The 15,458-nt window shown below is 42.1% G+C and overlaps 2 protein-coding genes across 4 annotated transcripts; both read right to left on the bottom strand.

Annotated features, from left to right (window-relative positions):
• Positions 1-987: 987 nt before the first annotated feature.
• Positions 988-2,537, bottom strand: LOC127785937 (putative disease resistance protein RGA3; the record flags this gene model as incomplete). The annotated part of the gene is made up of 3 exons (XM_052313271.1): positions 2,531-2,537; positions 2,141-2,335; positions 988-1,964 (listed from the first exon to the last, which is right to left on the bottom strand). Coding segments are annotated over exons 1-3 (1,179 nt in total), but the record flags the coding sequence as incomplete, so codon positions are not given.
• A 2,453-nt stretch (positions 2,538-4,990) lies between these two features.
• On the bottom strand, positions 4,991-12,744 carry LOC127752831 (putative disease resistance protein RGA3). Of its 3 annotated transcripts, none has more exons than XM_052278263.1 (3): positions 12,538-12,744; positions 8,292-10,141; positions 4,991-7,536 (listed from the first exon to the last, which is right to left on the bottom strand). In XM_052278263.1, the coding sequence occupies exons 2-3, from the start codon at positions 9,347-9,349 to the stop codon at positions 5,403-5,405; spliced, it is 3,192 nt and encodes a 1,063-aa protein (XP_052134223.1). In that variant the 5' UTR covers positions 9,350-10,141; positions 12,538-12,744; the 3' UTR covers positions 4,991-5,402. The 3 variants fall into 3 exon arrangements, with proteins under 3 accessions (XP_052134223.1, XP_052134224.1, XP_052134225.1); XM_052278264.1 differs by lacking the exon at positions 12,538-12,744 and having other exon boundaries at positions 8,292-9,468; positions 9,619-12,531; XM_052278265.1 differs by lacking the exon at positions 12,538-12,744 and having other exon boundaries at positions 8,292-8,928; positions 9,080-9,167.
• Between the last annotated feature and the right edge of the window lie 2,714 nt (positions 12,745-15,458).

The raw sequence follows: 15,458 nt of genomic DNA, 5'->3' as shown, positions 1-15,458 counted from the left end.
AGGGCAATGCTTTGCATGCCTCACTTCAGGTTAATTAGCTCAGTGTGTAGAGTAGCAGCTCATGAGCTGAACATTCAAGCTTGCTGGAATTTGTCCGTGTCATCGTCAGCTCAGGTTAGAAGCGTAAATAAAAACCGGCATGAAATTGTACAAACTTCTAATCTTTGTACCTACAAGTAGTATTAAGGATGAAGCAGTCAAAACATATTTGTTACAGAATTTAGAGGGATATATATATTCAAGCTACCTGGAGAGTGCTCTAAACAATTCTGACAAACCATCGAAAAAACACACAAGATCATACATTTCTCACAAATGCGTAGTAACTGCAACTTCACCGCTTCAGTCTCCTCCTCCAGAATTTCCATCGTTCATCGATGCAATAGGACAGTCATTCCTGAAGTCCCCATCCACGATTTGAATTGGCAAACTGATCCTATGGTAGCCTGACAGATAATGAAACTCAGAAAGATTTTGCATAGATCCAAGCTGGGAAACGCCGAGAATTGTGCACAACATGCCTACTTCTGCGTTGCCACTTGCAGGCCATTGAAGGGAAATAGCTGTCCTGAACTTCAACGAAGGCCAGAGAACTGCAGAAGACCAGGAAAATGCAAATTAGGCCCTGAGCAAGACATTTCTTTAACTTAAACATACATCAGTAGCAGCAGGTGGGAAAAGAAAAACAGTGGTTCATAAGTTATTTATGCAGAAATCTGCTCAGGAAATCATGTTTAAAATACAGCATCTATGGACTTGATTTTTTTTAAAAAAATGTAGATCTATGGCCTTTCTATCTTTGGATTTTATACTTGATCTGTATTGGCACCAAGTATAAAACTAAGAATCGTATCCAAAGGCGTGACAAGATAATCGATAGAAGAGTATATATAAAAGGGATATTATATATGTGTATATGCAGGCACACAAACACATGTACTTACTTTAGCCTTTCTGAAGCTTTGCTGGGATAACAAAACGAGGCTCGTCGGCAGAACTGAACACTTCAGCCCCATCAATCCATACTGAAAAGATGCGTTTGATCTTCGCTTGATCTAAGCTTCCCTCCTTCATGCATGAAAGTCTAAGCTGCGGGCAGTTATTTATACTTAAAAACTGCATTGAACTAGGCAGGTATGGCAGGAATTGAATTGAACCACAGTTTGAAATCTCCATCCATAGTAATGAAGTAAGGCGATCCAAATCTGGGAGGCAAGTAAGCTGCCCACAATCAATAATCTCCAAATCTTCCAATGCTCGCAGGTGCCGAATGCCACTAGGCAGCTTATGAAGCTGAGGGCAGTGCCTAACAGAGAAGTGGCTCAGATTACATGGCGGCCAATCCTCAGGCATACACTCCAGGTTCTTGCAGTGACTGATATCAAGGCGTTGTAAAGATGAATGGAACCATCTCGGCCCTGAGGGTAAGTGCACTGTTGGCAATTTGCTCAATATGATGGATATTGGAGAAGAAAGCCCGCTCCATGATCCCCAAATCCACTCACCACTTTCAGTAACATTCACATGTGTCAGAGATGGGAAATTCCGAAGACCACAGAAATTTGGTGATCCTTCCACTGTTATCTTTGTCAGTGAAGGAAGCTTGTCAGCAACTAGCTCCAGCTTTTGGCATTTTTTGACAACAAGCTCAAGAAGGCTAGGGAATGAGCATATGTTGTCTCCATCCCATCTATGCAACATGTCCAACCTCTCCAAATGCAATTTCTTTAGAGACCGGAAACTAGCAGTATTGCTACCACAAAATTGACTGCAATTCATGGAGACCAACCCATCCCATCCCTTGATGCTGAGATTTTCCAAAAGAGGTAATAGTCCAAGGCAAGGGACAACAGTGCATTTCTTGAAATCATAGAGGTTCAAAGCTGGGTTTTCAATTTCGAAATTGGATTTTATGCCGGGGGGTGACCGAAATTTCGGAAATTTAGGTAATTTCGGAAATTTCTGGCCGAAATTATTTTAAAATTTGACTGAATTTGAATGAATTTAATAAAATTTGGCCAAATTCACAAAAAAAAAATGCAAAAAACCAAAAATTTTGGACGAGATTTGAGCATGCCGGTGGGGAGCGAAATTACTGAAATTTCAGAAATTTTAGAAATTTTGAACCGAAATTTCAAACCCTCGTCCAAAGTGATTAGCTTCTTGTAGTCTGGAGAACCAAGCCACCTGATTGTGGTTGGTGGTTTTAGGTGCTCCATAATTTGTTCAGCTTGTTCATTGCTGCCGTTCCATGAAAGCCCTACCTTTTCGAGGAACTTCTTTGAAGCCAAATGCGCATGCACAGCTTCTTCCATATCATTAACATGTTCCAGACCTGAAATAAGAAGTTCACCATTGAGATTGTTCAAGTTAGCCAACTCCCCAATACCTTTTTTGCAAGTGTGGATGCTAAGAGCGCTCCTCTTGCTTATGGCAAATCTAGCTTGAAAGAGTTTGAAGATCAGTCAAAACAAAAGTCCTATGTCCTTGGGTATACACTTCAAGCTGCAGTCATTGCGGCAGGGATTACAGGTCATCACCAAATCAATATGCCTTAGCTTGCGAAGATTTTTTATTTTGCGTGGCAACTCTTCAAGATCATAGCAGTTTCTAAGGCCCGGTGTTTGTAGAAGGTAGAGATTACAGATTGATTTAGGAAATTGTCTGATCTTGGTGTTTTGCAACTGGAGGCACCGAAGATGTTTCAGTTTTCCTATCAATCTAGGCAGCTCAGATATACCAGAATTACTCAAATCTAAAGTGAGTAATCTTGGAAATATATCTCCAAAGTCATTAAGGATTCTTGGCACACAATTTTCAGAGCTGCCCACAACTATAAGTGTGCGCAAATATTTGCCTTCCCGAATCACATCAAACATGTTATGATTGGCTTGCTTGTTGAGATCTACTGTTAAATGCCGGATCTTCTGTTCATGATTGAAAGGTACTCCCTTCCCCATGATATAACATCTAGGCCATGTTTAGATCCTCCAAAATAGCAAAAGTTTTGCTATTTTGGATCTAAACACTAATAGCAAAAGTTGACAATTTGCCATTTGCCATTTGCTAGTCCATAGTAGTAAATTGTGCCAAAAAGTGCTTTGGGACCACTCTCTCTCTCTCCACCAAAAAGTGCTAGAATGGCAAAAGTTTATGATGCATCTAAACACCGACTAATACTTTTGCAATGCTAAAACTTTTGCCACCAAAACTTTTGTCATTTACCTTTTACCATTCCAAATAGATCTAAACATGCCCTTACAATCTTCACCCGAGACTTGTAAAGCAAGATCATGCATCATTTGAGACAAGATATAATTGTGTTGTTCCCCAGTTGGGTCAACACCTATTTCTAACACAGTATTTTGTCCTAAAATAAAGCTATTTCTTTATCTACCTCATTCTCTCAACCAATCATAACTATTTCCTTTCATCTATTTTCTCTTCTCAACCAATCACACACTTTCTCTAATCATTCATACCTACTTTCTTAATATCCGTGCCAATCTTAAAAGTACTTACATTTTAGCACAGAAGAGGAAGTAGTTTCTTTACGCTTACTCTGGCATTCATCCTATCCAAGAATATTTAGGCCCTGTTTAGATCCCACCCTAAAATTTTTCACCCTGTCACATCGAACGTTTAAACACCTGCATGAAGTATTAAATATAGGCTAAAAAATAACTAATTGCACAGATTGCGACTAATTTACAGATGGATCTTTTAAGCTTAATTGCTCCATGATTTGACAATGTGATTCTACAGTAAACATTTGCTAATGACAGATTAATTAAGCTTAATAAATTCGTCTCTCGGTTTATTGACGGATTATGTAATTATTTTTTTTATTAGTGCCCGAATATCCCATGCGACACCCTATATAATACCTGATGTGACACGCCAAAACTAAACACCCCCTTATGACCTTGTTTGGATGGGACTAAAAAGTTTTAGTCCCTATCACATCAGATGTTTGGACACTAATTATAAATATTAAACATAGACTATTAATAAAACCCATTCTATAACCCTGAACTAATTCACGAGACGAATCTATTGAGCCTAATTAATCCATGATTAGCCTATGTGATGCTACAGTAAACATGCGCTAATTATGGATTAATTAGGCTTGAAAAATTTGTCATGCGAATTAGCTCTCATTTATATAATTAGTTTTATAAGTAGTCTATGTTTAATACTCCAAATTCATCCAATATAACAGAGTTTAGTCCCTGGATTCAAACACCCCCTGTATATCATCGCATACGTCACATCAGTACCACTCTTCGCCCTGTTTAAATGAACCATCTTTTAAATTCTCAACTGCAGCATGTCACCATTTGCAATTCAGAAGCACAAATCAACCGTGTAGTTGCTGAAATGAAAGATGTTTCACCACTAGCCCACAATTAACGTTCAGAAATATTTCGCTTCACAACATGAGGCCATTGGTTCACAAAAGTTGATAGGGGCAAGTTGATTAGTTGTACATATCTGTCACAGCAGGATGAAAATGGACTGATATGTTCCCCGAGAAACCTCTCCTAGGGTTGGAGTATCACCTAACGGTTTCAGCTCCATCGAAAATAAAGTGGAGTGGGCTACAGGCTACTGGGATAGAGTGGGGTTCTGACTGCTCCACAGCTCTACTCCAAACTCCACTCCTAAAAAGTTAAATTTAGAAGTTGACGTCCTACCAAATAAGCTCTAATACTACTTCAGTTTCATTTTATAAGTTCTTTTACGTTTGTTATAAGTCAAAATTTATAAAAAGTGTACTAACATTTTCAACACAATGAATTTACAATGAAAATATACTCAATGTGGATATAAAGAAGCTAATTCTGTTTTATAAATATTATTATGTTTTTCTATAAATTTAATCAAACTCGAACAAGTTTGACTAAAACAAACTTAAAACATTTTTTTTGAAAGGAAACTTAAAACATTTTATAATGAAACAGCGAGAATGGAAAGATAGTTCGTGTAATTTGCTTTGCCAGAAAACCTTTGATGGACTTTGAAATTGCGGCACGAATCTCTAGCATCACATGTGATTAGACATGCTTGTAAAAGGTTCGGTGCAAATGATAAAGTTCAACAAAACACAAGGTTTAAGGATGTCTTACAGAAAGATACCATGTCATACTGGGTCATTTTGGTTCCCATTCTGGCATTGTGCTTTTGCTGGCACGTTTATCCAAGTTAATACATATGAAACAGTACTTTACATTACAGAAGAAAGATGATTTCTCCACAAACAAGATCATGTAGGACACATTTGAGGCACACTAGGCTTAACTTACATTCTGAAACTGTTACGGAATCAAACAAAAGAGGCTTAACTTACTCTGTACTGCAGAGTTGTCATCCCCTTATTCTAAATCTAAATCCAATTCATACTAGTACCTAATAAGTTCACCGTCAATCCATAGTGAAGAGATAGTACTTCCCAGAACCATGCAACGCGAACTAAGCCATGGGCATTTGTTTACGCTCAAGAACTGCAGTTTCTTGGGCAAACCTTTACTTGGCAGGGACTGAATCAAGCCACATTCTGAAATCTCCAGTCTTTCTAGTGAAGTAAGTTTTCTCATCTCCGGGAGGCAGGTAAGCTTTGCACATCCTACAACCTCCATGTCTTCCAATTCTCGCAGGCGTTGGAGACCGTTGGGTAGCTGAAGAAGCTGAGGGCAATGCTTCACGGAGAAGCGAGTCAGATTGCAAGGTGGCCAATCCTCAGGCATGGACACCAGTTGCTCACAACGAATGATCTCAAGGTGTCGCAGAAAACGGAGCCGTCCTAACCCAGGTGGGATGTGCTCCATCGGCAGTTTGCGAAGGGTGATGGACGTAAGACAAGAAAGGGAGCGCCATGATCCCCAAATAAACTCACCGCTCGCGATTATATTCGCACTCGTCAGCGATGGGAAGTTCTGAAGACCAGGAAATTTTGGTGATCCTTCCACTGTTATCTTTGTCAGTGATCGAAGCTTGTGAGACGGTTGCTCCAGCATGGGGCAATTGTCGACAACCAGCTCAGTAAGGGCAGGGAATGCACTTCTCTCATCCCCATCCCATTGCTTTATACTGTCCATCCTCTCGAAATGTAGCTTCTTCAGAGCTTGGAAATTGGCAGAACTGCTACCACAAAATTTAACCAATGCATCCCATCCCTTGATGTGGAGATTTTCCAAAAGAGGTAATAGCCAAAGGGAAGGAACAACGGTGCAGCTCTTGAAATGATAGAGTGACAAAGTGACTAGATTCGTGTAGCTTTCAGAACCAAGCCAGATAGGACACGATATGCCGGTATAACCTGAAATGGTAAGCTCTTTTATTCCGGAGGGTGGTTTCAGTTGCTCCAAAATTTGTTCAGCTTGTTTGTTGTTGCCTTTCCATGAGAGCTCCATCTTTTGGAGAAATTGTTTGGAAGCCAAATGTGCCTGCGCAGCTTCTTGCGCATCCTTAACAACATGCAGATTTGAAATGAGTAGTTCCCCGCAGAGATTGTCCAATTTATCTAGCTCCTTAATACTGCTGTGGTTGTCAAGAATGTTCCTCTTGCTTGTGACAAACCTTGACAGTGTCTGAAGATCAGTCAACAATCCTATATCCACAGGCATATCCTTCAATCCATGGATATCAGGGGAAGGATCATCCAGATGCAGATCGATATGCCTTAGCTTGTGAAGATACTTTATTCTGCGTGGCAACTTTTCAAGATCATAGCAGTTCCTTAGGCACAGAGTTTGAAGATTGTACAGGCTGCATATTGATTCAGGCAGCTTTCTTATCTTGGATCCTTGGAGCATGAGACAGCGGAGGTGTATCAAATTTCCAATTGATTTAGGTAGCTTGGTGATCTCAATGTTATCCAATTCTAGAAGTCGAAGCTTTTTTAATGTACTATTGAGTAAATTTTTGGGGATACTCAGTTCATAACCTGCGTTGCCACCAGTGACTAGAAGTGTATGTAAATGCTTACATTGGGAAATTGTCTCGAACATGTTTTGGTTGGCAAACTCGTCGAGTAATACTGTTAAATGCCGGACCTTCTCTGGAACTTCGCCAGGACTCCCCAAGATATAGCATTCATCAGTTGAGACGTGCAAAGCGAGCTCATGCATCATTCGGGACATGCTATAACGGTGTCGTTCCCCACTATGGTGAACCAGTTCTCTCTGGAAAAACGACTGTTCAAATAAAGTTCTAAAGTAAGAACTCCCAGTGGCTACAGCATCAGGCTTAGACTGAATGAAGCCCTGAGCCATCCAATGCTTGATAAGCCACTCCTTCTCAAACTGGAATTCCCGTGGAATAATTGAGCAGTAAGCAAAACAAGGCTTGAGATGGGAGTGTAACTGTGCATAGCTCAGTTGACGGGCCCGAATGAAATAATTGGGATTGGCATCACAAATTTCCTCTTGCAGAATAGCAACCCACTTACTTTTATCCTTCTGGTGTAATCTATGGCCTAAGCTGGCCGCAATGAAAGGAACACCGTTACACTTCTGTAGAACTTCCATCTTCAATCTGCAAAACAGCCATTTTTGCAACAGTTGAAGAACAATGTTGCAATAGTCAAATACATAGAAATGTTTGAGGCTAAAATAGAACATGTTATAGAAAAAAAAAGAAGGAAAAACTGATGGATAGAAAGGTGGGTATTAGTTTTTTTTAGAACATGCAGGAGATCTCCATATCATTTCATTAAGATAGAGGGAAAAAGGTATACGGCGTTAGAGATAAACTCTGTAAAAGGTGAATAGAAAAGTAGGTATTAGTTTAACTTTAACCCTATAAGAAACTTGATGCATCTTTCTGCGGGTGAAAGAAGAGATCAGATGTCAGGACATCTGATGATTATAGTATTTATTAATACGGAGTGTTACTGTATGAACTTTTATATTAAAAAAACCTCTGTTACGACAATCATCTAAAAAAACCAGAGATGGGGCATCAGGTGCCGAGGTTTTAGCATTTATGCCCAAAATTTACTTATGCTAGTACTAGTTACTCCCTCAGTCCTTGTGCCTCAAAATATAAGGACTTTTGGGGTTCAAAGTTTGTCCCAAAATATAAGGACTTTTAGAGTACTACTTTCCACACCAATTACTCCTCAGTTAACTTTCACCCAATCTTATCCCTAACCACCCTCCCCCACTCCAAAAAATATCCCTCACTTAATGAGGGGCATCATAATCTTTTTCATCCAACCTTAATCTCTCTAAGAAAAAGCTAAAAGTTCTTATATTTTGGAACGGAGAGATTAAGATTGAAGAGGGTACCTATCGAGGAAATCTCCAGAATTATATTCTTTGACTTCCACACCAAGGGCGCATCGGCGGAACAATGACCAGCAGTCCTCACTTGATAGAGGTTTCAATTGATACGTTAGATCCATACCAAGCAATTTTGCGACTGCCCCACTCCGTGTTGTCACTATAACCTTGCTTCCAGCAGAAGCCTTGAGCAATGGACGCTTGAGCTCCTCCCAGTCATGCCAGTTCTCTGTCCAATAGTCATCTAGGACAAGCAGGAACCTTTTCCCTCGTAGCCGCTTTTGTATGTGTTTTTGGAGGGTGTCCAGGTTGTCATAATGAGATTTGTCATATATAGACTCTAGGATAGATGCAGATATCCTTTTTATATTGAAATCAGGTGATACATGAGCCCATATTCTGACATCAAAGTGCCTTGATACACGCTTGTCATTGATGATTAGCTGAGCAACAGTTGTCTTCCCAATATAAGCCTCACCCAGTATAGGCAATACTGCAATGTTGGGCTTCAAATCACGTTGGAGAAGCATATTTACAATCCTCTCCTGATCATTCTCTCTACCACAGGGTGAAATTGGAGGAAGAGAGGTACTCCCGTTACACATACTTCCTTCATGTTGTTGATCTGTTTGATCATGGACCTCTACTTGGAAGGTTAAGCGCTTATTTTTCAAATCATCAATTTTACCAGCTATACACTTAATGTTCCTTTCCATATTACTCATAAATTTAAGACGTGAAGGATTCAAAGCAGAACTTAATGTATGGTTACGCAGATGGGGAAGATGGATCACCTTACGTCGCTGAACTTCATAGAGGTATTCATCCAATACATCCATGGCATCATAGCCAGCATCTTTCAGATCAGAAAACCAGAGTCTCTGCTCATCATTAAACTTCATCTTCTCGCCTCCTCTAAGAACAGCTTGAATCATTTCCATATTGGACATGAGTTTTTGCCCCTCATTATCAATATCACAAGCAAACTCCAGTTTCTTCTTCAACAGCTCCATGGCATTCTGAAAAAGCACTTGCAGAAAAGCTGGGAGAACAGCATCAGCCATTGAAAGGATTGAGTGCCTTGAGGTATAGGTAAAGGCAAGGTATGGCAATACTAAGGTGTAATGCTCAATCAGTAATAATGGATGGCTTCAAATGCAAAGGGGTCTGTTAAATAGGAGAACTGTGAAAATGTTAGAAAAAAAGAAAATATCAGTAGGAGACTTGGAACTTGTCAAGGTCAAACTGCAATTAACAGAGTGATAACCCATATACTAAACATCTGATAAATAATACTAGGAGACTTTTTACAATCCTTGAGGGGAGGCTGTACCATATCCTGGCACTCGATCTGGCGCAATCTAACGGCTGGAATTGCTCGATACCTGGTGGTACCGCGTCCCCGCGAAAGGAGGTACCGATTGTGTTCTGTTGGTGGGAGGGTAAAATTGTGCTTTCGCACCAATCCTTTCTCCTGATCCAGCGATCTCACCGCCTCCCTCGTGTGCTCGTACGTCACCTCCCCCTTCCCTCTCCCGCCATCCGTTGACTACTCATTGAGAACAGTTGCAAGCTAAGGTATATTGATCTCTATCCGGACAAGACTACAATGTCATATGTTCCCTCACTGCAGCTTGAGGTATGCACCTAAGGATATAGGAATGGCTGACCGATCTTCAAGCAGCGCCATGGTTCCTGATAAGCAAAAGGAGCATTCTCCACCCTAAAGTTTGGTGTTTTATCTGCTACTACAGAGGATTTGGAATCAATCACCTCCCGTGAGAATCTCAGAGAGGGGTGTGTAGAACACCCATTGCAATATGGGTTCTGGTCAAAACTGAATGATCCGTAGATTCCTGCAAAAGCAGCAGTCGTCAAAAACTAGGACAAAGCTGAAAGCATCACAATTTCTAGCAAGTGGAGCAAGTTGTGACTTGTGAGCTAGGTGCCAAACCATTTCGTTATCAGAAACGGTGACCAATCAATTGTGATGCAGTCAATGGTCCAGTAGCTACAAACTTTAAGAAGAAAAACAATTGTTCTTATCTTAATGATGCTATTTTAAAGAGTGTCAAATCCTCATTGTTACAAAAGAATATATTTTATGTTTATGGGAAACACGTAACAAAGTTTAAAATAAGGAATACACACTTAATATACACATAAAAGATGATAATGCAACCTCCCTGTTGAAGGAGCACTGGCTGCTTACAAGTTTGGCTCTCACAAACACAAGAAAAGTGAAGGTCAGGATGCAGGAACCATAGTAGTTGGAAAACATAGCAGTATAAGTAGTCAAGTAGAAGAACATGTCAAGGTCAACTGAAAGTTGTTGGATAGCACTCAAACATAATCAAGTCATACTCTCATATGGAAATGAATGTTAGTGTTTAGGCAAAGTATACCAACTATTTGGAAATTATGAACGAATAATGCTCAATCACATCAATGTGCCAAGGAGTCTTTACATAACTGTCAACCTTGGTATAAATTTGAAAGGTAGGAACTCCCCACCCGAATCTCATCAAATAGAAAAGGAGGATTAGATACCTTATTTTGATGTTTAAAATGAAGCTGAACATTGAACTTTATTAGAACAAAATCTACTGGAGATCATTGAAGGGCTAATTAAATTGGCATCTAACGTCCACCAAAGAATTCCAATCCTAGAGGCTAGAGCGAGAGGTTTCTACATTGTATTTCGCATCAACATCTTATTTACGTTTGTTACAGAGAATCATTCTCTAGCAACACAGCATTGGTTACAAGTTGAAACTTGAAAACTGCAAAGTTGTTGTCTTATCAGAGTCAGCAAGAGATTAAGTCATTAAGACCGGAGTAATGCACCACCAACATCTCTGTAGCAGCATTTGGAATCCACAAGGATAAATAAAAATCCTGCATATCAGAATATCAGATAATACTCCACTTTTTTGCTTCCAAAATTATTGCAGCAAAGCAGTTAGGTTGTTAAAAAATGAACTGAATTAATTTTGGTTTTTATGGGGTCATACTCGTAGTCTATTTCTACATGTAACACACAAATATGGCCCTGCAGGCCTAGGGCAAGAAACACCAAACAAAGGGGGCAAAAGAGTTCCAATGTAAACATTCTCAACACAGTGATCATTTTGTGTGTCTGTGGTTTTTCCCCTGTAATGGTTTTCCACGTTAAATCCTTGTCTCCTATTTATCTATTCTGACGAGTGATTCCTACCAGGAGCTACGTGATACTGGTTTAGAAATAGGAAAAGTCTACTCAAGTTTTTCTTGGTAAAAAAATTGCTGAGTTGTGATCCTTTTTTAAAAGAAAAAAAAATCAAGAACAAAACCATTGACAAGCCAACATGCTTGTCTGTTGGAACAATAAAATACTCTGTTTTAATGTCATGATTTAAAACCATTGACAAGCCAACATGCTTGTCTGTTGGAACAATAAAATACTCTGTTTTAATGTCATGATTTAGTATATTGCTGTCATAGTGTTACTTAGCTTGCCAATAGTCAGCGAACTTATTGCCAATGGGAATGATAGGACCCCTTATCTGGTTTGATTCATGTTAGAAATAAACAGACAAGCCAATACATCGTTTATAGTACGAAGTAATTCTATGGTTTCGTGGTCCAATAATGCTTCATATTCCAGGTGTGCTTGCACAATTCAAACAGATGCACCATAGGAATTAATTTCAACACCCAAATAAATACTAAGATGGTGTAAAAGCCATCCCTTATGATTAACTGATATATGATGATCTTATGGAAGTCAAGAAAGCATCTCACTGGTAAAAATAATTGAATCCCTGATTTCAATATTCGTTGTAAAAAATCAACTGACAGAGAAGCATATTAGAATATCACTCTTTTTTTTCACTACTACCTGATTTTATTGTTTTATCCTACTGTAGAATTTCTAATATATCAATTGGACAATTGAGCTCACAAAGTCAGACTACTACCAGTGTACCGCTCGTTGCACTGTTTAAATGATCAACTCTTTCAAAATTATCAACTGCAGCAACCTGGTTACTGAAAATTTCACAGACAGGAATTAGTTTGCGTGCTAAAAACGAGTCTAGAAACTATGTCAAAAACCTTCTTTCTTTCTTTTTTCCCCCTTCTTCTGAGGAACAATGTGCCAATAACCCTTCTATGTCATTCCCCCACAAAAAACGAGTAGAGGGCTAGAGGCTCCAGGGCAGAGAGATACTCATATTAGGAAGGAGAGAGAGAGAGAGAGCAATGAGAACACCTGTGGCGCGCGCCTCTCGTTGCGCGGTGGGGGGGAGGGAGGGGGGGGTCTTGAGGCTACTGCCCCCCTGCCGGTGCTCACCAGTACGAGATCTTGCGCCGCCATCTGAAGGGAGACGATGAAGTGGTCGCGGCGGCGAGGTGGCCATCGCCGTCGGCGCCGGACGCGAGGGGGGAATAGAGCAGCGGAGCGAGTGCCACACTGCCACCATTAGTTCATTACCAAGGACTAGAATGAAAATTTTTTTGGATCGCAACCAATATAGCGATCTAATCTAATGTAGGGACTAAAATGGAAAAACGATACAGGTGTCGCTGCCAGCCAAACTGTCAATACAACGAAAAAAACATTTGATCGCTATACGCGATTCAAATTCAACCAGTGGCGGTCTAAATTTCTAGATGTAAGAGCCAACATAAATAAAACAAATCGTGATTGGTACCATTGTTAATAGCGACAGAAAATTTACTAGTACTTCTTCCGTCCTAGGATAAACTGATTGGGACGGAGCGGTTGTAAAAAAAAACGACTTGTGCTCAAAACACTAGAAGCATTGAATATCAGCTATATTTGGGTGAACTAGAAGGACCAAGTCATCTCTGTTTCCTCACGTTCACATGGTTGAATCTTATCTCCTCCCAGTCTCTCATCCTTCTCGCATCTCTCTATCTCGTTCACCCTCTGCCTCCTCCCTCTCTCGTTATCGACGCAGGGTAGCAGCGCTCCACCGATCTCCATCTCCATCCCTGCTCCACCTCTCCTAGCACCTCTCTTCTTGCTCCACCCCTCTCCCACTCCCTCCTGCTCCTAGGGGCGGAGCTACATGTCCAAAGGGAGTGCTCCGGTCAAGAAAATTTTTTAGCTATAGTTCATCTTTTTTCACCATATGTGCACCCCCTCAGTGCAAACTTAAGCACCTACATCAGCTTAAATTTGGTCTAAAACAGAGTAAAGCAAGCATGTGGCACCCCTCTCCATTTCGCTCTAACTCCTCCCCTGCCTACTCCACCTCTCCTAGCACCTCTCTTCTTGCTCCACCCCTCTCCCACTCCCTCCTGCTCCACCCGTCACTCTCCTCTGCCGGCTATTTTTTGCACCCGATGCGGCAGCTGGGATGTGGTGGCTGAGGTAGAGGCTTGCAAGGAGGCAAATCTGATGAAGGCGATGGTGCCGACAGATGGATGCAGTGCTCAGCTGATGTGATGCAGGAGAAGGTGGAGGCGACGGGTGGATGCTACACCGTTGGCTGATCTGATGCATATTTCTCTTTTTCTCTGCTCTTGGTACTTGCTAGTTCTTGTTGGTGAATTCAAAGCATTTGTTTTTTTCTTACCCATCTTTACTACGAGAAAAATTGATAATGCTTCCCTTCGTCATCCATATTTTTCATCCATGGTCCGCATAATGCCACAAGATGCTTCTCCATAACCGATCTTCTCCAGTTTAAGCATATCTCATATTAGTCCTATATTTTGGAAGGAAAAAGTACGAATTACCCCCCTGAACTATCGCGGTCGTCTGAATTACCCCCCAACCACAAAACCGGGTATTCTTCACCCCAACTATGCAAACCGGACAAATTACCCCCCTCGACCCAATCTGTGGTGATTTTGGTCCACATGGTGTTTGCGTGGTAGTCTAGTCAGCACTCTAATTATTAAAAAAATTGTGGGACCCACCTGTCATCTCCTCATCCTCTCTTTCTCTCTCTCACTCTTCCTCTCTCTCTTAAACCGGCCGGCGACGGCGTGGGGGGAGGACGCGGCGGCGGCGGGCGGTGCCGGACAGGCCCACTTCGCAGCCCAACCCACCTGGATCGCCACCGGCTTTTCCGCCCCCTGCGACCCCGCCAGGCAGGCCTACACCTTCGGCCTCCGCACCATGGTCTGCCTCCCCCTCGCCACCGGTGTCCTCGAGCTCGGCTCCACCGACGTCATCTTCCAGACCGGGGATAGCATCCCCAGGATCCGCGCCCTCTTCAACCTCAGCGCAGCTGCTTCCTCCTGGCCCCCCCCCCCACCCCGACGCCGCCGCCGATCCCTCCGTGCTCTGGCTCATCGACGCGCCCCAGCACGCTCACGGAGAATCCCAGCCGGTCCGTCGGTGCACGCCCCGACGCCCTCGCAGCCGGCCGCGCCGCCTCAGTGGCAGCAGCAGAGCAGCCAGGCTCAGTAGGGCCCCTTCCGCCGGGAGCTCAACTTCTCTGATTTCGCGTCCAACGGCGGTGCCGCGGCACCGCCTTTCTTCATGCCCGAGACCAGCGAGATCCTAAACTTCGGCAACGACAACACCAGTGGTCAGAGGAATCCGTCCCCGGCGCTCCGCCACCGCCCGCACGCCGCCGCCGCGTCTCCCCCGCACGCCTCCGCCGACCAGTTTGAGAGAGAGAGAGGAAGAGTGAGAGAGAGAAGAGAGAGGAAGAGAGGATGAGGAGATGACAGGTGGGTCCCACAATTTTTTAATAAATAGAGTACTGACTGGACTGCTACGCGTACGCCACATGGACTAAAACCACCGCGGATTGGGTCAGAGGGGGGTAATTCGTCCGGTTTGCATAGTTGGGGGGTGAAAAATGTCCGGTTTTATGATTCGGGAGGGGGGTAATTCGGACGACCGCAATAGTTCGGGGGGGAGGGGGGTAATTCGTACTTTTTCCATTTCGGAATAGGTTTTAACTTTGTACCATGTGACATGACCGCTTAGAAGTCCACCCAAAACCAATAGTTTTAAAATGTAAAAATACTGGGTCGTTGCCCATGCTAGATTGAAACCAGGGGGATCCACATGAAATTGCTACGACACTTCCAATGATAGTGATTTAACTAGTGGGCCAAAATAAAAATACCAGTCCAAATCTGAGGCAAGATGAAATGTTCGTGATTGCTACCATTAACAACGACCCAAACAAAGGCCCTAAATGA

Source organism: Oryza glaberrima, chromosome 10 (assembly GCF_000147395.1).
Source record: "Oryza glaberrima chromosome 10, OglaRS2, whole genome shotgun sequence".
Lineage (NCBI taxonomy): Eukaryota > Viridiplantae > Streptophyta > Magnoliopsida > Poales > Poaceae > Oryza > Oryza glaberrima.
The sequence above is the reverse complement of the archived record's forward strand: the minus strand, read 5'-3'. Positions and strand labels throughout refer to the sequence as shown.

Excerpts from the sequence above, each read along its gene's own strand:
- LOC127752831 (XM_052278263.1), bottom strand. The coding sequence starts at position 9,349 with ATGGCTGATGCTGTTCTCCCAGCTTTTCTGCAAGTGCTTTTTCAGAAT. Across the intron at positions 7,537-8,291 it reads TCTGGAGATTTCCTCGATAG|ATTGAAGATGGAAGTTCTAC; the intron begins GTACCCTCTTCA and ends GCTGTTTTGCAG.